Source organism: Pseudonaja textilis, chromosome 4 (assembly GCF_049901715.1).
Source record: "Pseudonaja textilis isolate UNSWEBS1 chromosome 4, rPseTex1.2, whole genome shotgun sequence".
Lineage (NCBI taxonomy): Eukaryota > Metazoa > Chordata > Lepidosauria > Squamata > Elapidae > Pseudonaja > Pseudonaja textilis.
Genome location: NC_141993.1, coordinates 16,394,946 through 16,421,631, shown reverse-complemented (window position 1 = coordinate 16,421,631; position 26,686 = coordinate 16,394,946). Strand labels below are relative to the sequence as shown.

Genomic DNA, 26,686 nt, shown 5'->3' with positions numbered 1-26,686 from the left:
TAGACATCCCACTTCATTTAGGCTACTCTAAAATTTCCAGAATATGACTCTACTGCTCACAAATTATCAACATTTCAACTTGTACCTCTCAATGTATTAGCTTCCAAGATACTTAAAATAATTTTTAAAAACACTACTGACAAAATGTAGTTACATCTTTATTGAATTACAGACGCGTCAATGCAAAAAGAAAAAAAAAAGAATAGAGCAGTTTGTTAAAGCAGCTGTTTATCTTCCCAACTTAGTTCTGAAGGCAAGATATTATTCTGCACATATTTTACATTAAGTTGTAAGAACTTGTCCCAAAAAATATGAAATCGTTTCCTATCAGCAAGAAACTGGATTCTATACATAGATGTGTTTTACCTCACAGAATGCCGTTTTTCTTTTACAGGGAGTGTATTAAATTTTCCAACAACAAATAACTCTCTTACAAAGGAGATGTTAACTATAATGCTACACAACAAACATCTATATTAATTTGCTGTTGCTTTTCATTATATGCTTATTTCAAAGCAGCAAGAATTTGGAGCCAGCAGCAGACGAACAAAACAAAACCCTTAATGTATCAGTCTGAAGAATTCAAGTCAATGCCCTCTAAAGTGCACCCAAGATATATATATATAAAATTAAAAAAAAAATATTCCTAACTTTAACAATAATGCCGAGGTTGATTATTTTAAGAACTTCATCCTACAAATCTGTATTTTAAACCAAGTCAGAAGTCGCGGGGTTTAAGGACTTTATAGTTTATTTATGTATGTTCAACAAGCAGTACTGTTTTTGAGTCTGTGTGCTCGCTCCCCACCCCAGCGAACCACAGCTGTCTTCACGCGGAAATCAAGACTGCCAGTTAGCCTTTTGCTCATAGACATTCTGATCTATCCAAGAAAATGTCTACTTATGCAAGTAGATGTAACACTCTAGAGCAACGGTTCCCAGTATTTCTAGCTTGGACAGTGGTGAACACATGGAGTTTCACGCACATGTGTGAGTGCCACTGTTTGCGTGGCCTAGTAGTGGGCCACAGCATGAGATTGGGGACCTCTTCTGTAGAGGGACCAGTTGTTAAGAAGAGACAATTTTAATAGGTAATTGTACAATCCAACAGGAAAACGGATACTTTTTTTTTCTACCAAGCTTCTTTTTTGTTTCAGGAAATACACCTTATTGAAATGGAGGGAAAAAAGAGCTCCGTGGACCAAATTAAGTGTACCTCTTGATTTTCTAGGTAATAATTTACTGTTTTGTTTGTTGAAAGAAAAGCTACTAAATTTGTTTCAAAAACAATAGACTGATCATTTGTAAGCATTTCAAACTTGCACTATCAACTAGGACTGGCTGCACCTTAGGTTGTGAATGAACATTCATTCAGTATTGGCTAGGTAGGCATTGGGACTTAAGACCTTAATTATCACGTAACTGTGGGCACACCTAAGTCATCCCTTTGGAAGGAACGGGATTGTCTCTGTCTACGCAGTTTTAAGTCAGCAGTTAAGAATTTATTTGGAAGATCTGTCTACAAAATAACTGTTCGCAAAAAGCATATCAACAGCTATTTCAGTAGAGAGCACAACAGTCCCATGTTTTAGGTTTAATTATCAGCAAGAATGTTTTTAAAATAAACCAAGTAATTAAAATCCAGACACACCAGCACTGTCCTTAGTTTACTTACATATACACACACTTATTATTCCTTCTCAGAAATACTGAACCCAATTGAGCAATGACTGGCAGTACGTTCTCATGTACCGCAAAGGACTACAACTGGAGTTAGAAATATCAGTAAGTCAAAAACAATGGATCCTTCCAAGATAGTAGCACTGCTACTCAGTGATTCATAAAAAGGTACTTGAAATGGAGAAGGAGAAGATCAAGACACTAAGATTTAGCTTTTACTAGCCTAATCCTTGGCTTCCTTTTTCTTCCAAGCATGAAAAAAGATGGTGTATCTTCTAGTTCCACACGTGGCGCTTGCAGTGCTCAACAGCCTGGGAGAGAAAAGAGGGAAGGAAGGAGGGGGACACAGAGGGAGATAAAAGATATGTAAGGCATTAATCAGAGGAAACATGATTTATGTCAAGATTATGCCTGAAAGTCATTCCAAAGGATTTCTGGGATTCTATAAAGTTGTTGTTTATCAAATGTTTACAATTTTTTTCAACCAACATCAAGAGTTTTAGCTGGCTCAAAACTTGAGTTTGCCATACCTAGCCTGGAAAAAAAATCTAGATAATCGGTAGATGGCAGGAAAGAGAGATCAAAACTATAATGCTTTGATGCCATCTAGTGGTCTGAATTTCCCACAGTTCAGCTCTGATCGCCTAGCCACAACCAGGGGCCATCTAGTTTGCAACTTACCTTTCCTGCTGCACACTGAATAGTTTTTGCTATAATAATCACAGTTTTCAATTCCAGTTTATGCCATAATAACTAATGAGGTTGACCCCTTATGAACAATCCGACCCGTGTTAGCTTAAACCACAGGATTTACACCAAAGGGGGAGGGAGCTGTTCCAGAGGTGGAGTGAGGGCCACTTTATTTCATTTTTAATTTTATTTCATGTTCCAGCCAAATGTAGCGCAGTAGTTAATACATTTCAAAGTGAAATAAAGTAAAAATTTCTTGAACAAAAATGTCTGCTTGCCATCACACAAATAACAAAAGAGGCGTAAGGAATGCCTTCTTAGGGAAGATACATGTAGCACCAAATCCTTAGATCAGAAGTGTCAAACTGGTGACGTCATGGTGTTGTCGCGTGACGTATCACAATTTTTTCCCCTTCGCTAAACTGGGCATTGCCAGCACGTGATGCACCTGGCCAGCAGGCTGCAAGTTTGACAATCCTGCCCTAGATGAAATTTTGGCCTGCCATACAGTGACCAAATAAACAAGTAATAACATTTTCCTCATTCATCCACAGCTTGCCTTTGGGTAAGATTAGTTTGCTAGTACAATACTAAAGCAAATCAAGGAATTGCAAAAGAGGGGCTGGCATTAGAAATTATTTTATATAGAAATTATTTTACTCTCATCAGGCTTTCTCTCCATTTCAGTATCACTGTTTGTATCTAGTATCAGGTATTTGGGGTTCTGATGGTACGCTACCCATCCTGTTCAACCACCCAATTAATAGTAATGACACTAGATTTGATCTTCTCCCAGACTATTCAAGGTAGGATTGCCATGATTACACCAATTTACCACTTCGTGGTCTTCTCCCAGGAGTTGATTCCAGAGATGCTGGACAACTTTCCAGCTTACATGCAGGTACTTCTCTTGAAGCCTAGATTAAGATCCATGACGCCATGGACAATGGAGATGACCTGGCCACGTGACAGGACTCATTCTGGACATTCTGCATTCTCTTTTGCTATGCACAATCCATTCAGTTTCTTAGTATATCCCTTAGCTGACAACAAGGCCAGGTTAGAATGCAGATAGAAGAACACTCATATTTGAGGGAATAATAGCTAAAAGCTCATTACTGAGCTTATTCAGTACAGACAGTGGAAGAGAAGCAGGAACATTTAATGCTTTCACTATTGCATCCTGCTCTAGTACTCTCTCATACTGGGAGATGTGATGGACAAGCCTTTTCAATGGCAATATTGTAGCTCTGGAATGAACTTTCCAGTAAAATATACCAGGCTCCACATTTTTTATATAGTCAAATAGGTTTTTATTCTCAAAGGCATTTATAATCCACAAACGTATTTCATTCTAAACACGTTTGTTGTTTAGAAACATTTTTAATTACTCAGGATTCTCTATTTACTTGTTTTGGTGTTACAGCCTCCTTCAAAAAGGCACAAACTATAGTTTTTTATGACATTCACCAATCCCAATCCCAACAATTAATTTTAGGTGTATAAACTGCTGTGTCGCATCGCACTGGATCTTACTCGTGCCTTCTAGCAGTGCTCCTGCCTTGTAGAAAACCTCTCCCCATATTAGCTGGCATAAGGAAATGCTGCTTGTTGGGTTTCTGTCTCTTATCTACATGCTTGCTAAGAAGTATATAAAAATACTTACATTACACTGAGTTGCAGTTTCCATGTTCTTACACCAATACCCTGGTCCTCGGACACAGAATTCTGATCCCAAAAGAGGTTTAGTGGACGCTGTGCAAACTCCAAGTTTCTGTGAAGTGTAATAATTGCAGTTTATTGTTTCACCGTAATAAAAAGTGTGATCAGTTCATTCATTTATCAGCATTTCTACAAAAAATGCTAAAGGAACCAAAGAAAATCCTATCGTTACAACTGACAAGTTATGCCTTGGTTGAACCTAAGGGTCAGAAAATAAGATAGGAACAAACCCCAGCTTTTCAAAGGGCATTTTAGCAACATCACCAGCACCTCATGTTTTTATTTTGCTGCATTAATTTTGCATTTGCAAATTGGATTGGATAAATCCAGAATTATTTTTAAAAAATCACTTTAAGATAAAGCATTATTGAGTTTTCTTTGGCACCTGCTGTCCATAAATAGCCTTGAGTTGTGATAGTAGATACCTAAGCATTTAAATTGCAGGTCTATTTTTATTCAATGGTAACTGAAGTGTAGTTCATAAAGTAAATATTCTAACTTGTGGTACTTACATTGCACACAAAAGTAGGATCCATCATTTCTGCAAGAAGCTGCACAACTGTTGGCTCATACTGCTGCACAAACTGGACACACTGTTTATAAAAAAATTAAGCATCAGTGAGAAATGGAATATGATCCTCTACCAATCAACTATGTAACTCAGATGGAAACTTTTGAATTTAAGGACCTTTTGTTATATCAAGTGCTATCTACCCAAAGCTAGTTGATTTCGATAAGATATTTGATATGTGTTAGATTCTCACAGTTAAATTGCAGATCTAATCTAATCAAATAACTTATTGGCCACAAAGTTAAATACATCCTCTCATTTAGGGACCAGAATCTGGTCCTTCAATAGGAAGTGAAACGGTTGTAAGGAAACGTGTACGGGTGTGAGAGAAAGAAATACAATAATTACTAGTTGCTGCCACCTCATTTAGATAAAAGTTCTGCCATACAGTGCCCTCTGCCTGATCCGTTTCCCCCTTTTTTGCAGGACAAAGAGATTGCTTAAACAAGCTTACTTTTCCTGGGTCACTTTTTTCCCACTGTATCTCATTTCCCTAAAAAGTAGTAACTGTAAGTTTAAGACGCTCAGCTCTGTGACTGTAATTACAGGTAGACGTTGTGTAACGACTTGTTCAAGTGACGGTTAGAAGTTATGATGGCACTGAATCAGGGGAACTTATGGCCTGTCCTTGTAGTTGCAGCTGTTGCCAGCATTCCTATAATTACGTGCTCACCATCTGCAACCTCCACTCTCCGTTCCTGATAGGCAAAGCCAATGGGGAAGCCAGCAAGAAGTCAAAGTGATCATGCAGGATTACTTAACAGTGGCAACTAGAACTGCCAAGAACTGCCATTGTGTGTGGTCATGTGACATTGGCCTTTAGAACTTTGTTGCTTAGCAACAAAGTTCCAGTTCCAATTATTGTTTGTAAGTATTGTATTGTTTGTGGATGATTAGAACCTTGGCTCTTGCCTGAAATTGACCAGTTGGTTTCAAGCTGAAGGCTTTTGATAACAAGCCATGAAATTTGATGGTACATACTGCACTGAGTTTTATTATTACTGTTATATTTGCAAACAATTATTAAGCAAAGAATGGCTGTGTAAAGAATGGGTGTAGAAGTACATAAATTAAAATGCATCCACTGATTCTTCGATACAAATCCGTAAGAGTATCATATAGATAGGTGAAAAGAAAAGGAATATTTCAAACTCCTAAGCATCATGCTTGCAGCTTGCAACTCCAGAACAGCTTATATTATGAAATATAAACAGCACCTCACTACATCAACGTCTTTTAAAGTATAGGAGTGATCTGCTCCTCAAAGAAACAACCCCAATATTACAGCTCAAGGCAACTATTTACTCTATTAAGTATTACATTTTGAAAGTATTGCCAGATCAGCAATCTAACAATCCAATTAAATGGTCTAACTTTTCACAACACCATGCAATGATTTGAAAGAACCCACCTTTACCACGCTGGAACTTAAAAGTGTCCAGTTTGACACTGGTTGTGGAGGTCATTACAAAACAGCAATCATTCGTAACTACTCTTTCTGATTTCATAGATTAGCTTTTCAGAAGAATTCATTCACAGGACTACAGTTCTAACACACAATAGCACATTAATTACCTGGTCACTAACAGACTCCGGTAAGTAGTGGCACACTCGTTCCAGAAACATTTCAATCTCAGTAGTGGTAGCATTCTTTGCTAATTCCTTATCTGCATAAGCAACGATCATCTTGCACACATCACAGATATTTCCCAATTCTGATTGCACTGGAACAATTTCTTCTAAGGATACACAAAGCAAAGGTGTTTATGTCGAGTTAATGTCTATATTTACATAATTGAACAAAAACATTGCAATACCAGAAAAGTAAAATCCAAATCAAACATAGAAGCATTGATTATGTAGCAAAGGATTACGTAGCAAGTTCTCACCGGCTGGTAAAATGTTGTTTTTGCAGCATCTCAGCATCACACACACCATTTTAGGACTAGTAGCTTCCAACAACATGTCAAGAATAGACTTCCCATAAACTTCCACAAAGTCTTTGCACTCCTCTCTGCTTTTTTCAGGTAACACTAAACAGACTTTCTCCATTCCTTGTATCATCTCCTCCTAGTATAGACAAAGATAACTACTTTGAGACAAGTTCAGTCATCACAAGTCCTCCGGGCATCTGCTAAAACTAGCAACGTGCAAAATTAGTATACTATGGTTCAACGGCACATTGAAATGTAGCATTAAAAATCATTATTTACAAAACACGCATGGATTAAATATTACATATTGAATAAAATAGGTATTCATTTTGTATCACAAGAACACTGCAAGATGAACTCCTCTGGCAATCCTCATCCATATATAGTATGCCACCCCAAAGAGAGCCATTTTGTCAGAAACCACCAGTCATTTGATCACACTATATGGAGCACACTCTTGGAGAGCAAACTGTATCATAAAAGGGGATATTAGCAGTCAAATTTATTTCGTGGCACATGCATACCTCCGTCTTATTGCTTTCCAGAAGGCTGGTCACCTCTTCTACCATGATAGTACATACTTCACAGAGAGAGAAGTCTTCCTTTTGGCTCGGGTTGGTCTATACAATTCAGAAAAAAAGAATGATTTTCAGTAGTTATTACCAGTACTACAAGAAACCAAGGCATCGACAGCCACAGAAACATGAAACAGTAGTTGGGACCTACTCTAAAATATATATTGGGTCACTGGAAATTGAACGTTACCTCACTAGTTAAGAAGACAAAGCTTAAAACTTCCTCCTGTCACCTGAAGGAAGCACTCTACTTACATTCTGACTTCAGTATTGGCTATTCAACTATTAACCATAAAATTAGCAACTACTATAGTATGAGGTAAAATATCTTAGGTGTCAACCCTTGGCTACTTCATTTCTTTCTAAATTAGGGCAGGCCTGCAGAGCCTCCCTTCTAGAGTTCAGGAACGTAATTCACGTTAGGCCAAGTTTCCATTTTCACTTATTTCAACACGAAAAGAAGACTATAGCAACGGTATTCTCACAATGGGCCAATACATCATGGTACTCCCTGTACCTCAGTGAAGTTACGTTCATGCCCAAAGGGAGAAAACTTTTTATCTATTTGATAGTGCTTTATGAGGACTTGCATTACAAATATCTATTAATGGTAACCATTGCCATTATGGCTGTTGATGAAGGCTCTACGTTTATGGGGTCCGCTGTCAATGGGAAGGAAGGCAGGCCTGCTCTTCCTGGCTACTCATGCCAGGTAATATATTCTTCAACATTCTCCTAAATGTAAAACAGGAAAAAAAAATCCTTTTATTTTGAAAAGAGACAAACAATTGACCTATATTCCCTTTAGGGTGTCTTCTCAGAGTCTTATTGCAGCCCCAGCTTGAACCTGATGCATTCACTGGAGAAGCTTCGGCTTGGCCAGATGTTCGGAAGGACACTCTTTTGTGCTAGATGAAATATGGATCTGGCCTGAGTTTAAAGCAGGAATCTGGCCTTAAAACGGCTTCACCCAGCTGGAACACAAACAGATCCCCATTGGAAGACACCCCTGGTGTCCAACTTTTCAAGTCAAAGTTAAGGTTAGCAAAATGGCTGACCAAGAAAAAAAAATATTAATGACTTTTTTTTTTAATGATACCAATGTTCAAGGCCCATGGAAAGAAACTAAAACACTGGAAGCGAGTCCAAGAACACTAAGCCATCATAGATAGTCTGCTTGTTCATACAGTAGTTTTATTTCTAGCCCCCTCTCCAGCCCTTAGGAAGTCCCAAGGTCAAGGACCCTTGATGCTGATGCCACTAGCTTCAGTTTTTGTACCACTGGAGGGGGGGGAGGGAGAGGGGGACTCAACTGAGAGATCTTGATGGTAATTGTTTTGGGGCCAAGATGGTCTCAGTGGAAGACTAGCCAAGATTGGACTCTTAATAGCCCATTAAGAGCCATTCAGAAATTGCTTTGTTCAATTTTCACACTACCATGAATCTCAACCCATTGTTGAACCTTGGGATAAGATGTGCAGGCATTTGTGATGAAAATTTTATATTCCTGGATCTTTTTGTTCTATTTCACTTTATTCTAACTTACTAAAATTCATCAGGAGGTTCCCTCTGTGATTGTTTCTTAGATTTTCTCTCCTTTATCATCTCCAGGCACTCATCTCCTTCTTGTTTCGGTCAAGTGACATACAGATAACTAAGTACCAAGTCTTACCTCAACTGGCTCTATCTTTGCTGGAGAGATAGCTTTAGCAGGCACCAGAGGTTGGAGGGGTATAGATTTCAGAGAAGAACATAATCCCATCGTGCTACAAATTTCCTGTGGTTGCTGAAGACATAAAACACCAATGCAAATTACTGCTATAATCTACAAGGTTGCAAATTAGTTTTAATATCGCTCTAATTTCATGAATGTAAAAGCAGCCCCAGATGCTATGGAATAGTATAAATGTTATTATTTGTACAGGAAAGAAAAAAAAAGGCATTTTGTTTCAAGCCCAAAACATGAAGTTCTGCCAAACCGTTCCAGACAGGCAGTGGTTCAGCAGAACCAAAAGATAGGAAGTTTTCCCAGGTTTCAACCAACCAAATCCATACTGGTCTTACAAAATGGACTAATTTGGCTTCTTTCTCTCCTCTTTCAAAACTGCAGTCAAAAACTGACCTCCCCACTCTACTTAGTGTCTTTCCTTACATCTGCCACCCATGACTGTGACTGTTCTTGCTTTCTACCTTCCTAAAACATTTTTTCTTTCAACATGATGCCTTGGTACATGTCCAAAAGAAAAATGCATGCCTTTGTCTGGATATGGACCACTTGGAAACTAGCTGTTAATCTGAAAAAAAGTGGTTCACATATAGCTTGTTTTGCATATCCTTAGATGTTATGTATACTTTCAGGCAGAATTTTATTCACTTTTGGCACTTCTACTCTACAACAGAACAAATTATTTTAAAGTTTAATCAAGCAACTTATTTCAGCAACTTGCATGTGCCCACAATTGATTTTTCTTACAAAGCTAAATACTTTAGAACAAATAGAGGTTTAGATTATGTGCTCTTCCTGATGTTTCATAACCGTCCCTTGGTGCAGTATTTTTTTTAAAAAATCAGTACTTCAATGAAACATGAATATTCTGCAAGATACATGCAGTCATTTTACTAAATTCAAGCACTATTCTGGTTAGAAAAGAAGACAATTTCTAACAGTCATTCAGTGCTATACAAAAGACAAACCCCAAGTTCCATTCAGATAGTATTTCACATTAAATAGCTTAAAATCAGTCTTAATTTATAACTGTATAGGAAGAGGGTAGTCTAGATTATCAATAAGAAAACAATGGCTCTTTAAGTGCTGAACTACAGTTTCTGCAACACTCCTCACTATAGGCTGGCCGGGCTGCAAGTAACAATTCATCAATATCATAGGGTTCCCTGCTACCCTATAGCCAAACCAGTTACAGGTCGTCCTCAACTTACAGCCACAATTGAGCTCAAAATGTCTGTTAGTAATTGAGACAGCTGTTAAGTGAATCACTGAAGCTGTTAGTAACACAGTGATTAAGTGAATCTGGTTTGCCCATTGACTTTGCTTGCCAGAAGGGTTCAAAAGGTGGTCCCTGACCCCAGGACACTATAATGGTCATAAATATGACTCAGTTGCCAAATTTTGATCACAGAACCTGCAACAGCCATAAGTGTGAAAAACATCATGTCACTTTTTTTTCAGTGCCATTGTAACTTCGAATGGTCACTTAACAAGCTGTTGTAGGTCGAGGACTACCTGTATTCAAATGTGTACATTTCAAAATTTCCTGATCGCTTCTGAACGCAAATATGGCCCATATACTAAAGAAATATAAGACAGTGTGTATTCATACAATTTCAAGAGTTCACATAATTGTTCACATAACCTGTAGCTGCTGCAGCTGTAGTTTCACTTTTCAGAAAAGCCTCATTGGTTTACATAACTTTATACCTATTAGTTCTTCATAAAGGCGTTGACTGTCCCAGGAATTCCCTCTTCTGCAGTTAGCTTAATATCTGCAGGAATAATTTTAACTCCTCCTACCTTCTCCTACCATAGCAAGTCAAAACAAAATTTTGTTTTGAAAGGAAGTATGTTATTTAACTAAATAAACTACATAAGTGTTCAGTTTATTTTGATCACTGGAGTCGAATCTGAAAACTACACAAGTAGCTGGTCATTTGAGAGTGATTTGGAATAAATGTTTCCTTCAAGGAAGTTTTGAAACTTGGCTTTTTATGGGCCAGATCACTGTTGTATATCTACCTGGTCCGTTATGAATTCTCAATGTTTTAATCACTGATAGTGTCATCTTTATAGTTGCTAATTTTACTTGGTTATGAAAATTGCAACATTTACAGAAATCAATAACAGCTGGTTTTGGTTCCTATGAATTATTCTCTTTTTTTCCCTCACCTACAGAAAGCAGAAGAAGAAACTGGAAGCATTTTTTCTGTTGGGTAACTAGTTTGCTGTCATGTCTGCTCTCAAACTGCAATTTTTGACTAAAGCAGTTTTGACCACAAACTAATTTGTCAGGTCTGAACCAAGTGACAAGCTACAATTAATCTGACAGCAGTGAAAACTTCCCATGACTTCTTTATTAATAGAGGAAATAACAAGAAAAGGGATTTTGTAGACCCATTACCTCATCGACAGCTATGGATTACTGTAATATTATTAAAGAGGATTTATGAAAGATATGAGAACCTGTTTTGATGTAGCGCCAGGCTAAAAACTGAAAGATTATGAGTTTTAGTCCTGCCTTAGGTACAAAGCCAGTAACCTTTGGCCAGTAACCCTTTCTCCTAGGCTTAGAAAGAAAGCAATGACAAATGATTTTGGAAAACCCTTGTAAGACAACTCTAACACTTAGTCTATCACCAAGAATAAAAAACTGACTTAAAGACAGAAAAGATAAAGCTTAGTTGTTATAAACAGAACGTAACAGTGAGTATCAAAGCATGCACAAAAACTTTTTCTTATGAAAACATATCATAATTATATATGAGAGTTTCCATACTATCTTTGAAGTAATTCAATCATTCTGTTCTCCCACAACCAAAGAAATGTTTCCATACTATTTACATACAAAAGCAAAAATACTAAAGTATGATGCCATCTCTATATAGGGCGAGAAATGTCCTCCTCATTTCACTGTTTTCCTCATTAAGGCATATGTAAGTTGGCAAACAAAGCACCACAATCCAAGTTATAAATACATGCAACATGCATTTGCCAACCAAACCATGACAGGTGCAAGGTCCAAAGAGGTTTATTTAGGAAGCTCAGCATCTATTCCCAAATCATATCCTAAAATTATCTTGATCATTATGGCTTCAGACTTTGTGGAATTTTCCGTGCATTAATTTTAGTTTCAAAGTCAGGTGGTCAAACAGGCTCATAATCTGTTTCAGAATGACCAAGATTTCATTTTAGACTCAAAAATGACTCTTTCCACAGCTACTCTGTCCCTTGAATCTGTCAAAAATGTCACACTCGTCAACTATATTAGCAAGAGATCAAGCAACTCTCTCTAAGTGGGGGAGGAAGTTTCTCACATACCTGCTCCTGCTGTTGACAGGATGGAGAAAAAAAAAACACAAGAGAGTTAGCAATTAGAAAATAATCAAGTATCTAATGGTTCACACCACAAATTTTCATGCAAGAGGGAAGGGCCAATTATCAATAGAACGATTATTTTTGCAAAATAAATTTTGTTCAATATTTATACTTTTTGAACAGGCATGAGACAGCTGAATGTCCTATGAAAAATGTGTTACAGTCAACCCGGTATGAATATTATTTTGTCCTCACTACCATATTCCCACAGAGAGATTCAATATAAATAATCTCAAGAACTAAAAAAAAAAATGCAGCCTGGTGGTACAACATGATAGTTATCCATTAAGTAATTAGATAATTAATCCAAAATGACTTTTGATGCTATCAAATCTAGTTCAGACATTTGCTATAACTCCAATGGCAGATTTTTTTAATACATTTTTGGAGCAAGATAGTAAAATATAGGCAACGTTAATCTTACCATGTGCATGATCATTTGAATAGCCAGGGAGGAATACTCAGAAATGTAGTCTTTGCACTATTATAGAGGAAGAGAATTGGAGACGGTTGTTATAATATAAACTGCAAAATATGCCAGTCCCATATAATCACTGTATTCCTTATTGCATCAAAGAAATGTACTGATTTCTTCAACAGAAGTGTATGGGATAAATATACACTCCTCAAAAAAATAAAGGGAACACAAAAATAAGACATCCTAGATCTGAATGAATGAAATATTCTTATTAAATACTTTGTTCATGACATAGTTGAGTGTGCTGACAACAAAATCACACAAAAATTATCAATGGGAATCAAATTTGGCAACCCATGGAGGTCTGGATTTGGAGTTACACTCAAAATTAAAGTGGAAAAAAACACTACAGGCTGATCCAACTTTGATGTAATGTCCTTAAAAGTCAAAATGAGGCTCAGTAGTGTGTGTGGCCTCCACGTGCCTGTACGACCTCCCTACAACGCCTGGGCATGCTCCTGATGAGGTGGCGGATGGTCTCCTGAGGGATCTCCTCCCACACCTGGACTAAAACATCCCCCAACTCCTGGACAGTCTGTGGTGCAACGTGGCGTTGGTGGAATGAGCGAGACATGATGTCCCAGATGTGCTCAATTGGATTCAGGTCTGGGGAACGGGTGGGCCAGTCCACAGCATCAATGCCTCCGTCTTGCAGGAACTGCTGACACACTCCAGCCACATGAGGTCTAGCGTTGTTGTTCATTAGGAGGAACCCAGGGCCAACCGCACCAGCATATGGTCTCACAAGGGGTCTGAGGATCTCATCTCGGTACCTAATGGCAGTCAGGCTACCTCTGGCGAGCCCATGGAGGGTTGTGCGGCCCCCTAAAGAAATGCCACCCCACACCATTACTGACCCACTGCCAAACTGGTCATGCTGGAGGATGTTGCAAGCAGCAGAACGTTCTCCACGGCATCTCCAGACCCTGTCATGTCTGTCACATGTGCTCAGTGTGAACCTGCTTTCATCTGTGAAGAGCACAGGGTTCCAGTGGCGAATTTGCCAATCTTGGTGTTCTCTGGCAAATGCCAAACATCCTGCACAGTGTTGGGCTGTAAGCACAACCCCCACCTGTGGATGTTGGGCCCTCATACCACCCTCATGGAGTCTGTTTCTGACCGTTTGAGCAGCCACATGCACATTTGTGGCCTGCTGGAGGTCATTTTGCAGGGTTCTGGCAGTGCTCCTCCTGTCCCTCCTTGCACAAAGGCGGAGGTAGCAGTCCTGATGCTGGGTTGTTGCCCTCCTACGGCCTCCTCGTCTCCTGATGTACTGGCCTGTCTCCTGGTAGCGCCTCCATGCTCTGGACACTACGCTGACAGACACAGCAAACCTTCTTGCCACAGCTCGCATTGATGTGCCATCCTGGATGAGCTGCACTACCTGAGCCACTTGTGTGGGTTGTAGACTCTGTCTCATGCTACCACTAGAGTGAAAGCACCGCCAGCATTCAAAAGTGACCAAACCATCAGCCAGAAAGCATAGGAACTGAGAAGTGGTCTGTGGTCCCCACCTGCAGAACCACTCCTTTATTGGGGATGTCTTGCTACCTGCCTCTGCTTTCCACCTGTTGTCTATTCCATTTGCACAACAGCATGTGGAATTGATTGTCAATCAGTGTTGCTACCTAAGTGGACAGTTTCACAGAAGTGTGATTGACTTGGTGTTACATTGTGTTGTAAAGTGTTCCCTTTATTTTTTTTTGAGCAGTGTACACTTTTATCTATACAATATGGAGGGAGACATACATAATTGCATCTTATATTTCTCTCGTGACAATTAGGATATTAAATAGTACAGCCCATCCAAAGTTATTCTGTAATACTAGCCTGGATTCAAATTTACACAATCCCCTTAAAGTTCTCCTTACACATTCTGTACAGGCTGTAAAATTTACTTCATGTAGTCAGAATCATATTTTATTATTTTTTATTATTTTTAAATATGGCACCTTAATTTCTAAATTGACAAAGCTGGGGAAATTAAAATCCCAAGCATATACTGTATTTCCCACTAATATTAAATAATATTAAGTAAAAATTACCATTTCCGACAAGGCAGGACCCAAACGTTCACACTCTTCCTTGGCATGTTCAATTAAAGAACTAACAAAAGTTGAATTGTTCCTCACAGTGTCTTGAATATCTGTCATCAGCTGAACACAGTCATTACACAAATTTCCACTTCCCTGCAGGTAAGCATGAAGCAAATCTTAATTTAATACCATGTCACAACATCAGATGGCTATATAAATTTTTAAAAAATTAATATTATCTTACACACACTCTGCCTTCAGGCACTAGAAAACACCTTCTGTAAAATCTGCTGACAATTCATTGCTGGTGGGATTTTGGATGAATCTAGCTGCCGTATTTTTCGGCATATAAGACACAGTCCCCTCCCCCCCAAAAAGCAGGTGGAAATGGCAGTGCATCTTATACAGCAAATATGGACCCATTTTTGGCCTCCCACAGATCCGCGAGTCCCATTTTTGCCCTCCCCACAGGACCCCCGGAGGCCAAAAACGGAAACTGCTTCTGGATGTTGGGGAGGGCGAAAATGAGACGCGTGAAGGCAAAGTATTATTTTTTTCTTGTTTTCCTCCTCTAAACCAAGGTGCGTCTCATACTCCAAAAAATACGGTATGTTGAGTAGTTCAGGCAATTTTATCCGGCAGCATTCTGACCTGTGCCATTTCTTTTTCTGTATCACTGCATTAGGTACTTCTAACAAGATTTAGCAAAGTTATACTGGGAATAGTGATATGTTTTATTCAAAATCAGCACTATTAAGATTTCTTAAAAAAAAAAGAATTCAGAGGAAAACCACAGTCTTATTGCACTGGATCATATTTAATAATGGATCATGTTTACTTGTTTTCCATTTACCTCTCAAAATACTCTTGAGTTAACCACAATTGTTTATACTTCCTTGAGTTTCTCTAATGTTACTGCCCCCCCCCCCCTTATCCTTTAATTGGTTCAGTTAGAATGCATGATACAAATTAAGGATTAAACAATGGTGGTGGTTGCATTAACACCACATGGAGGCTGTGAGAAGCATACAGGATTAACCAACATGTTTGCATATTTAAAGTTCCTTATTGCTTCTGATTAAGGTAATGGGTTTAGGGTTTAGAGAAACAGTTTTAGGTTTGGATATTTATGAACTACTTTATTCAACTGTCAGCAAGATTAAAAGTTAATAGCAACTTATAGATGTTGTTATATCTATGTTATTATCAGCACTAATAGCCCATTTGTAGTTTTAAATTCCCACCTTAGTTTCTTTCTTAGGTTTATCCTGAGGATACAGAAGAAGTGGCACATTAGCCATGAAAGGAGATGCCAGTTCAGAGAAATCTAGTTCTGGAATTTTGTTGGACTGAAGCTGATTTTGTAATTTTACTTCTGCCAGGTGCTTCTGAAGAGACCGACATAGTGTGAGTGCACTGCATACAACGTCAGGATTCTCCTAGAGAATAGAAAATAACACAAATTTACTTGTTTTCACCTAGGTTAAATGCAGCAGAAACTGTGCAGCTAAGTACCCCTGAAAACCAGATTATCAAATTTTCTAGAAGTCATTAGACTTATCGTTGCACACTTTTTCTTATATCCCTGTTGCAGTGAATTTTGGAATATTGGATTCAGTAAGTAAAATGTAAAATCCACTAATTTTGTCCAGTTTATTTCAAAAGTTATAAAATCAATGCCCTTCTGTAGCCTTAGTGAATACTTACAAGTTCTGATTTGACCATATCCAGAATACTTGGCAAATAAGACTCCACTATGTCCTTGCACTGCTCTACCAGGTCTGATTCAGGAAGAAATTCACAAATTTTCTTGAAATATTCATCTATTTCCTCCTAGGACAGAAGATAGACAGGTTGGTATAAACAAAGGGATATTCTCCCACCTTTCTCATTCAGGAAGAAATACCTAATTCCTAAATCACATTAGAGAGAGAGGTGGGCAACATTTTGGGGTTAGATATCACAATGCCTGCTTATTGGTCAGCAGGCTACAAAAAGTCTAGCGATGTGGTATCGAGCCATGTCTAAAAAATTTCAACCGTAACATAATTTTGAAAAAAATTCAAAGGCAGTAATGGGAGTATTTCACCCCAAAGTTGCTTTGCATTCCTATTCCTATTCTCATCTTTCAAAGAGAAAACGTTATACCCAAACTGGTTATTTCGCCATTAAATTTTGGTTAATGATTTTAGCTACAGGTACCCATCTCTGCTATAGATTCTTTGCTAGAGGCGTTAGTACTTTCTACAAAAAGTAACATTAAATACACTGTGAAGGTAAGCATAGGCAAATCTTTATAAAGCATCATATAAAATATTCAGATGATTTAGCTTTTGTCATCAGCAGGAAAAGCAGAGATGTGTTTGCATAGCTGAGGATCATTCTTTTATTAAGCGATGGAAGGATTTAAAGGAATTTTTTATACTGTATATTCGACTAATATCTAAGGCATGAGCTCATTTTTGTACCATTATGAAAAAACATAGGCCTAGGAACTCCTACTAAGAACAAACACAATCCAATACTGGCATTTTAATATCAAAATACCCCTTCAGTTTTAGGAAATGCATTTATGGTAAACCTTGGTTGGAAGGCATGTATCAACATAGTGGGGCTCCCATTTTTAGATCCTGCACTTTATTTCTTGAATAAAAGTATTGGAATATATATTTTTTTAGAAAAGAATTCTTACCATTGAATCATTGCTCTTTAAGAGTTTCCCAACCACTCGTACAATTTCTTTACACAAGTCACAGGGAATACTCTCCTGAGGAGAAAAAAAGCTTTTGATAAATAAAATTATATTTAATTTTTAGACATATGAAGTATAATCTAATGAAAACCCAGTTAAGAGAGTCCAGCTGCAGATGCTACTTACATTTACAGTGTTATTCAAGTTCACATGCTAGCACAAATACATTATATGAAGGGTCCCTAACCTTTCTAAGTCAATGTTCCAGAAGATATTAAAAATGATCTTTAATATAATTTTATTAATGATTTTGAAATGGAAGATAAGAATGAGTGCAAACTAATATAAAATAAGAAAAAGAAAATCAAAAAATCAAAGAGAAAGCTAAAAGAGCGTGCGCGCGCAAAACGTAGTCACCGAACCAGTTGCAATACCGGTTGAATCCTCATCCCTGGAACAGGGATCCCCAACCCCAAGGATACGACCCCGGTGCCAGACCGGAGCCCATTCAGAACTGGGCCACGAAAATGGTGGGTGAGCACACATGTGTGCACGCAGTTGCATGTGTCCACCAAGCCGGAAAGACTGGAGACCGCTGCTTTAGAACAAGTTTGCAGCTGCCTAGACATGTCTTGTGCTATTTTAGAATTGAAGGTTGCTCTTCAAAGCATGAAACAAGAGCTTGACTAACGATTAGCAACTATTAGTTGAAAAATAAATTCACTTATTTATTTTTTGTAACTTTCAATCTAACTGAAAGCACGTCATACCTCTATAGTTTTGCTCCTTTTCATTTGTTTTTATTTTCCTTGGGCCATGAGCAAGCAAAAATAACAGTAAGAATTGAGAATGTAGCTAACCAACCAAAATTAGGGCCCCAAACAGAGAACTTAGAGGGAGGTTGATACAGAAGAGCAAGTGCCAGCTCTCTTTCCTTGTATTTCCTAAACACAGAAGAGCATTCATTCAAACATTTGATAAATGCCTCTAAAGTGATTGGGGCAGATTCTCCAAACATCCTTTATAAGGAATGCAAGCATCTGCACTTATGGGCTGCAAAACCACCAAACACTCCACACAGTTTCTTCTACAAAAACTACTAGTGCATCAAACAACTCCTGGTGCATCAATCTGACCAGAGAAACTCTGTTATCAGTCTACTGCCCAAAAAAAAAACCACAAGTATTTTTGCTACATATAATGTTGCAATATTTGGTGCCTTAGCCTTTTAGGCTATTTTCACGAACTGGCCACAACTGTTCACTGATCACAATATAATTTTTGTCTGCCCAAGTCTCAATCGTTGAGTAAAGCAGTAGTTAAGCGAGATGTCATGTGACTGATTCAACTGCAATCCTGTACTCCTGGTTGCAGTTGTTAAACGATGACACAGGTCATTAAGCATAGTTCCAGGGAGAAATGTGGCGCGCCAGGGGAGGCAGGGGTAGAAAAATTCAAGCAGGATTATCAGCCCCTGAAGAAAAGATACTCTTGTATTTATTCCACCAGCTTAAGGCCCCCCGCATTGTTTAATTTATCCACCTGTCAGCTCACTGCTTTAATTTCAGTTCATTTTGATCTCTAGGAGATCTCTCCTTTGGGTGCAGAAGGCGATGCTTTTGGCGGGGTGGAGAAACAGAGCTCAAGTCTTCAGAATCTGAGCTCCATTTCTCCATCCCACCAAAGTTCAGCTCCTGTCTATATGAAGAGGAAAACTTCTTTGGCAAGCTGCAAAAACAGAGCTAAAACCATCAGCATAGCAATAAAATAACTTACCACGGTAGGCTTGTTCCACACATTTTGCTGACAATGTTTAACTGCTTTGCAATCAGATGCAGTTCGCAAATTCTGGCACCACACCTCTGGACCTTTTGCACAGTCTTTCTTCAAAAGCAGGGGAGTTGTCAAAGCAACTGAAAATAAAGTATAAAATGCATGAGAATGCATTAGGTCATGCGTGTCCAACTTTTCGGTCTGCCTGTGCCACACTGAAGGACTCTTGGACTGCATATATAATATATAATACAGTTAACGTATATAAAAATAAAGTGTGGTATTTATATTTTTAATTATGATTTGTGGGGTTGCATTAGAAGCTATCCAGGGTTGCAGATTGGACATGCCTACATTACATTTTATTCCAGGTTCATGCTAGCTATATATATATTTATTTTACGAGGTTTAAACAGATGCAACCAAAAGTATTGGTACACCAAAGAATCCCAGTCTGCCATTCTCTACTCTATAGTCCAGAACAGACACTTTGCTTTTGAAGTATGATGTAACTTTTTCTTGTAAATAATAAGACGAATGAAAATAGCACTTTTTGGAATGTCTTAGAATTAAAAAGACATTATTGGAGTTTAGTGATCTTTCAAGACTATATAATTAGTGTCATATATGACTTCAAATGAGTCAGTCATTCAGCCTGTTTGGAGAAACGTATTCAATCAGCCATTTTGTATCACTGTGTGCAGCAGAGGGAACATGGGCAAGAGGAAGAAAAACAGAAAGATGTCTGGGGAGAAAAAGCTGCAAAACAATTATCAATGAGCTTCACGTTCCTGCAATCATGGCTACTAATATTATCAAGCAGTCCATGGAACCAAAGCTAACCTCCCTAGATGTGGCTGCAAGAGGAAAATTAATCCCAGGTTGAACAGAATACTCACACTAATAGCAGACGTATAATTAGTGGTCACAGTCATACTATATTATCAACTCATATTATTTCTTGTCATTTGATTGAAAGTGGCAGCCATGGTAGAAGACCTTACTTCTGAAACACATACATAAAAATGCCAGTCTGGAGTTTGATAAAATATATATTCACCAGCCAGAGCATTTTTGGGACAATGTCCTCTGGACAGATGAAACCTTTTGGGTAAGTCACAGCAGCTCTGTTCGTAGAAGGAAAAACAATTCTTTTAAAGAAAATAACACCATCCCTGTGCAATATAAACAAGGCACCATAATGTTAATGGGTTTGCCTTGCTGTTTCCAGCACTGGGTGCTTTAAATCTATGTAAAACACAATGAAATCACAAGATTAACCAGGCATTTTGGAACAAAACGTAATGCCCACTGTTAGAAAACTCTGTCACGGGTATGGGCCTTCCAAAAGGATAATGACTCAAAACATACAAAAATGGTTGAAAAGCAAACATTGTACTGATTCTAAATTCACCTACTACAAGTCCTAATCTGAATCCAACAGAACATCTATGGAAAAGTCTGAAACTCAGTTGGGAGAAGGAACAAACTTAAGACAACTGGAGCAGTTTGCTCAAGATGTATGGCAGAAATTGCCAGTTGAGAAATGTATATTCAGAGCTACACAAAGTATTTGATTGCCTCAAAAGGGTGCGGTGCAAAAATATTAGGTTAGGAATACCAATAATTATGCCCATGCCATGTTCATTTGTTATTTACAAGAGAATGTTAAACCACACATCAAAAGATTGGTGTCTGCCCTGTGAAGGATAGAAGAATGATGGATGTTGTTTACTTGGGTCAGTTTCAACTTATTGCCTAGCAAATTGGAATTCTTTGGGAAAAAGATAGTTTTAGAAAAAACTATCATGTAATCTGCAACTCTTACATTGCAAAATCATATTGATCAGGGCAAAGCAATAGACACAATCTACATAGACTTCTGTAAAGCCTTTGATTCAGTGGTAAACGACAAACTACTCCTAAAACTAAAATCTTATGGTACCTCCGGACAACTGCATAACTGGATAGAAGCATTCCTGTCAAACAGATAACAAATGGTCAAAATTGGGAGCGTCCTATCAAATTCTGTACCTGTCAACAGTGGTGTCCCCCAAGGCACTATTCTAGAACCAACTCTCTTCATACTCTACCTAAATGACCTCTATGATCATATCAAGAGCAACTGCGTTCTCTTCGCTGATGATGTAAAGCTGTTCAACACCACAGATAATACTGCTACCCTTCAAAAAGACCTTGACTATGTATCAGAATGGTCAAACAAATGGCAACTAAATGCTCTGTCCTATATATTGGCAAAAAATATATATATCAGAAAATAAAATACAGGCTGAATAGTCAAGACCTTGTTGATGATCCAAACTCTGTAAAGGACCTTGGAGTAGTCATCTCTAATGATCTAAGTGCTAGAGCTCACTGTAACTACATAGCCAAAAAGGCATTAAGAGTTGTTAACCTAGTCTTACGTAGCTTTTTCTCTGGTAATATTACACTACTAACTAGAGCATACAAAACATTTGCTAGACCAATACTCGAATACAGCTCATCAGTCTGAAACCCACATTATGTATCTGATATTAACACAGTTGAAAGTCCAGAAATATTTCACAAGAAGAGTTCTCCACTCCTCTATTCATTGCAGAATACCTTATGCCACCAGACTCGAAATTCTAGACCTAGAAAACCTAGAACTACGCCGCCTTCAGTCCGATCTAAGTATAGTATATAAAATCACACATTGCAATGTCCTATCAATCAATGAATACTTCAGCTTCAACCATAACAACACTAGAGCGAACAATAGATACAAACTCAAGGTTAATTACACCAAACTTGATTGCAGGAAATACGACTGCAGCAACAGAGGGGTCAATGTCTGGAATACTCTACCTGACTCTGTGGTTTCTTCCCCAAACCCCAAAAACTTTAACCTTAGACTGTCTACTATTGACCTCACCCCTTTCCTTAGAGGTCTGTAGGGTGCATCAGCGCACCAACGTGCCTACCGTCCCTGTCTTATTGTTTCTTTTATACTTTATTTTTCTTATATGTATCCATGTATGTTTTTACTTGTAACTATTATCTTGTAAACAACTGACAAATAAAAAAAAAACCACGCATGGCTGCATCTGTTGCCACTAGGAACCATAACTGAGCAGTTACAGATCAACAGCCAGCATGGTATGATTTAGAATACAATAATATGCAAAAAAATCTCTTAGCAATAATAAAGAACTAATCTATACATATAAAGTTGAATTCCAGGAAGTTTTCCCTCAGTATCTGAAATAAAAAAAATCTGAGTTCAAAAGCATACCGCCATTAAGAATATCTTGTATTTCTATAGACAGGAGAAAATTTATTAGCTCATTCATTAGGAATGTTAATCTTGCTGAAGAATCATAATTTTACACATGCTATACTTGAATCTTTGTCTCTATTCCTTTTTTTTTTTTTAAAGGTCGCCAAATTTGCATAAATATAGAATGTGATTTTTAGGCTTACTGCATAATTGCTGCAATTTTGTTACCCAGGGCTAAACTATTTAAAATCACTAAAATGCGTAGGTGGATAATCTGAGGAGCAGTATGTGTTCTGTTTTCTAAGTAAGAAAATAAAGACAGCATTAAAACAGTTTTTGCTCCTTTTCTTTCCCTTCTATTCAATCAAGGCCAATTCTTAGAAACTGCCTGGGCAAGCCTCTGCAGTTTTCTTGGCAAGGTTTTTCAGAAGTGGTTTGCCATTGCCTTTTTCCTAGGGCTGAAAGTGATCAGCCCAAAGTCATCCAGTGTGCTTTGTGCCCAAGATAGGACTAGAACTCACTGTTTCCCGGGTTCTAGCCTTATAATTTAACCACTACACCAAACTGACTCTCAAGTGCTTCCTTCATTACATTTCACTAAATTCTATAAACCTAGTTGAAATTTTTAAATGCATGATTAAGCAGTTCACCTTGGAGTAATTTTCAATTGTATTCCAGGATCAACCAGATTTATCCAACAGTGGAGGTTACTGAATGACTTTAGGCTTGTCACTCAATCTATCTCATAGAATTGTTGTGGGTGATAAAATTAAGGGATAGGACTGCAATCAACTAGCTTTCATCAACTTTACGTTATGGATGACTGAATCACAGTAATAATCACCTGGAAGATTGAAGTAATTAAAGGATGTGCACAAACATCTGGGAAGTTATGGTTAGCAATTTGCTTCTAGAACACAAATAACTGCATCCCCCAGGGTAATTTTTGAACACATCAATACATTTATTCCACCACCACCCCTCACACACAATTTGGTTCTCAATATCCCAAAACTGAGTAAAACCCCATATAGCAATATTCTGCCAGTGGACCTGGGGAACCCAAAGCGGGATGGAGCCCATCAAATGGCTCGTGTGATCTGCTGTTGTCGGCGTGGGTGGGAGTTGGGGTTGATTGATTGATTTTCCCCAGATTTTGTTATATTGTATTTTATTAATTTATTTGATTCTTTTTGTTAGTTTTTGTTTTTTTTATTTTAAATATGGTTTTACATTCTGTAAGCTGCCTCCAGTCACCATGGGCGAACAGGCGGCAATATAAATTCAATAAATAAATTCCAAGTGCTACCAATTCCCAACTTCAAGGCTCAAGGCCAGTACTCTAAATTCCACCTATTTTATTTGGAACATTTTAACATCAGCTTCCATGGAAAATGTTGCAATGACACCAAAAAAACCCAAAAAACCCCTTTGTAGAGGGTTTGGAGTAATTCAGTTCCTCCACTCTGTCATTTTGCTGACACAACAGCCTGTTGGGTAAACTCAGTATCCCTAATCTCATTTAGGTTCCTTGTCCACAGGAGAAGATATCCTGAAAGAAAGAGTAGACAACCAAAAAAATGCCATACTTTTTGCCCCCCCCCCAAAAAAACCAAAACAAAAACCAAAAACCAGGGAAGCCACAGATACTCCAGCTATAATAATCCCAAGGCAGAACCCACGCCCTTGTTCAACCTAGCCTAGCATGAGTGATTTAAAAAAACGGAAAAAAAACTCGCAAGTGAGACAAAGAAATTGACCAAAGCCATTGACAGCCAGATTTCTCCCTCCCACCACTATCCCCCATGGATATTGGGATAATAAGCGCTACTCCAGGGTTGAATGTTAAGACTCCATTCTAATTTAGAAAAGGGGATTTTTAAAAGCAAAGAGTGGGGGGGGGGCGGAGGAGAGGAGAAAGGAAACAAACGGTCCCCCAAAGAAGGGCAAGTTAAAGGGGGGGGAAAAGTCCAGCCGCGATGCGGAAGGAGGGCAGCTCCTGGGACTAAGGGAAGGGTCGGCAGCCAGGCGACGCCCTCTCTCTCTCTCCCTCTCTCCCGGGTAAACAAGAACACCGCCCAGCCAGCCCTGCGCAAGGCCGGCGACTCCAGCGAAGGCAGGCCCCAAAAGGACCCGGCAGCCCATTTTCTGCCCAGGAAGGACGCGAGGCAGATTGGGGCTCTTTTGCCGGCCGTTATATCCTCACAGCTCCCAAGCCCAACTCAAGACCCTTTTGAAAAGCCGGGCGGCGACTGGCCGAGGTTTGGAGGCGCCTAATCCCGAGAAAGGGCCAGGGCGTCGGGAAACAAGAGCTTCGTTTCGGACATGTAAGCGGGCCTTTCACCCCCGACTCAGGCCAACCCCGGCTCCAACTCGCTCGCCTTCAGAGGTCCCCGCGCCTGAGGCAGCCAACGAAAACCGGGGGTGGGGAAAGGGCGCGGCCCTCCCCGCGCTTACCCGCTGCCAGTGAGCAGAGGAAGACGAGGAGAGCGAAGCGCCTCATTATGGACGTCTCTGGTCAGCAGTTCCGCCGGCTGCAATGCGGGATCGTCAGCTGATGGCCGCTTTTATACCCCGGCGCTCCGGGGGAACGCAGCGACTGCGCGTGCGCCACGCCGGACCGGCGATCGCGGGAGAAGCCGGCCCTCCAAAGCCTTGTGATCGGTTGCGCAAGCTCGGGCAGAAAGGGGAAGAAAGCGCGAGGCGTCCCTTCTCCCACCTCGGAAACCTTCGGGATGTGCGCTTGCGCGTTTCTGTCTCCTTTGAGTTTTCCCCTCCTCAGTTTCCCCCTCCATCTGCTGACACTGACTCATCTAAAAACCTTCGGAGCGGGGGGAGGTGAAATCACGAGACTGCAAACTGGCCAGTTCATCCAAAGCGAGCCAGCCTGAAAGACTGAAATTATAAATACTTTTAACAATCTTGCTTATTTGTTCGATTTTATGGATGCTGCTTACCCCGCAGCTTTCAAACCTCCCATTTGTCTACTAGCCAAATTAAATAACAAAATCCATGTCGTGTGTTCCTTAGTCTGGGGATTTACAACCCTCCGCATCATCCTTTAAAATAAATGTAAAAGCAGTTTTAAAGCAGGATGCACACCTCATGGAATCTGCAGTGAAAATAAACTTGGGAACGACTAGAGTCTAAATGTTGCTGCACAATGTGTTACTCCCTTGTGACATCTTAGTACTCAACAGGTGGAAAAGGTTCGATGCATTTGCTTTTTCAGTGCTTGGGTGCTGTTATTTATATTCAAGAAGCAAATTGCAAACCACAACTCTCCTTTGGATGTAACCTCCCTCATAATTACTTTGTAGAAAGTTAGCAGCCACCGCTCTCCTAGAAAATTGAAATAGCCTAGGAAATATTAAAAAGGCAGAATATTTCCTCTAAAAAGAGTAGAAACTCAGAAGCAGAAACTCACCTCAGAAGTAGAAACCTTTGTTAATGGGTGTTAGTGGCCATTAAGGCCTGGGCCAGAATACTTTACATAACAAGGATCTCCAGGTAAAGCTATAGCAATTGCCAAAAGCCCTTTCAGCAAGGCTCAACCAAACCTGGAACTCAGGACAGCCTACAGAGTTGCCCCTGCATGGCCCAATGGGAGTCTGGCAACCAATTAGAATACAAGCTCCAATTCAAATCCCAACAGAGGGTATAAAACCCAGGCACTCTCAGCACCTCAGCCAGGGTTGTCATCTGGCTGTTTTTCTGGCCAAATTCGAGAAATCTGGCCATATAGAAATCTGCTTGGCCGTGAAAAAAATGATGTCTCCGGCCAAATATATTTGGCCGGAAATTTGGCCGTATGGAAGTTGCTTGGCCATGAAATCGAAATTTTGGCCGAATACCGGTTTTCAGTTCTGCCCCCACCAGCCCCAATTTGGGGCTAAATGGCGGGTCTGACCTCGTCCCCCGGGGGGGGGATTCTCGCAGCAGCCTACGGGCGAGGGAAGTCGGCGGCCTGAGGGAGAAAGGAACGCGGGATGGGGAGAAAGCTCGCCTCAGAGGCTCCGCCACAAAGCGCCTCTTTCCGGCGTGCCTTGCCTCGCCGCCTGTTATATTTGCGCTTTGTGAAGGAATCCTAAGGGAATCCTTAAAATACCCCTCCAAAAAATAATGATAAAAATAAATAAATCATGCGCTTTGGTGCCTTGGCTTGC

General features: G+C 39.4%; 1 protein-coding gene across 1 annotated transcript; it reads right to left on the bottom strand.

Moving 5' to 3' along the window:
• Positions 1-145: 145 nt before the first annotated feature.
• Positions 146-25,061, bottom strand: PSAP (prosaposin). The gene is made up of 14 exons (XM_026713569.2): positions 24,978-25,061; positions 19,262-19,398; positions 17,486-17,560; positions 16,501-16,626; positions 16,038-16,232; positions 14,803-14,946; positions 12,704-12,760; positions 8,845-8,958; positions 7,122-7,217; positions 6,553-6,733; positions 6,239-6,402; positions 4,605-4,685; positions 4,037-4,144; positions 146-1,991 (listed from the first exon to the last, which is right to left on the bottom strand). The coding sequence occupies exons 1-14, from the start codon at positions 25,021-25,023 to the stop codon at positions 1,956-1,958; spliced, it is 1,560 nt and encodes a 519-aa protein (XP_026569354.1). The 5' UTR covers positions 25,024-25,061; the 3' UTR covers positions 146-1,955.
• Between the last annotated feature and the right edge of the window lie 1,625 nt (positions 25,062-26,686).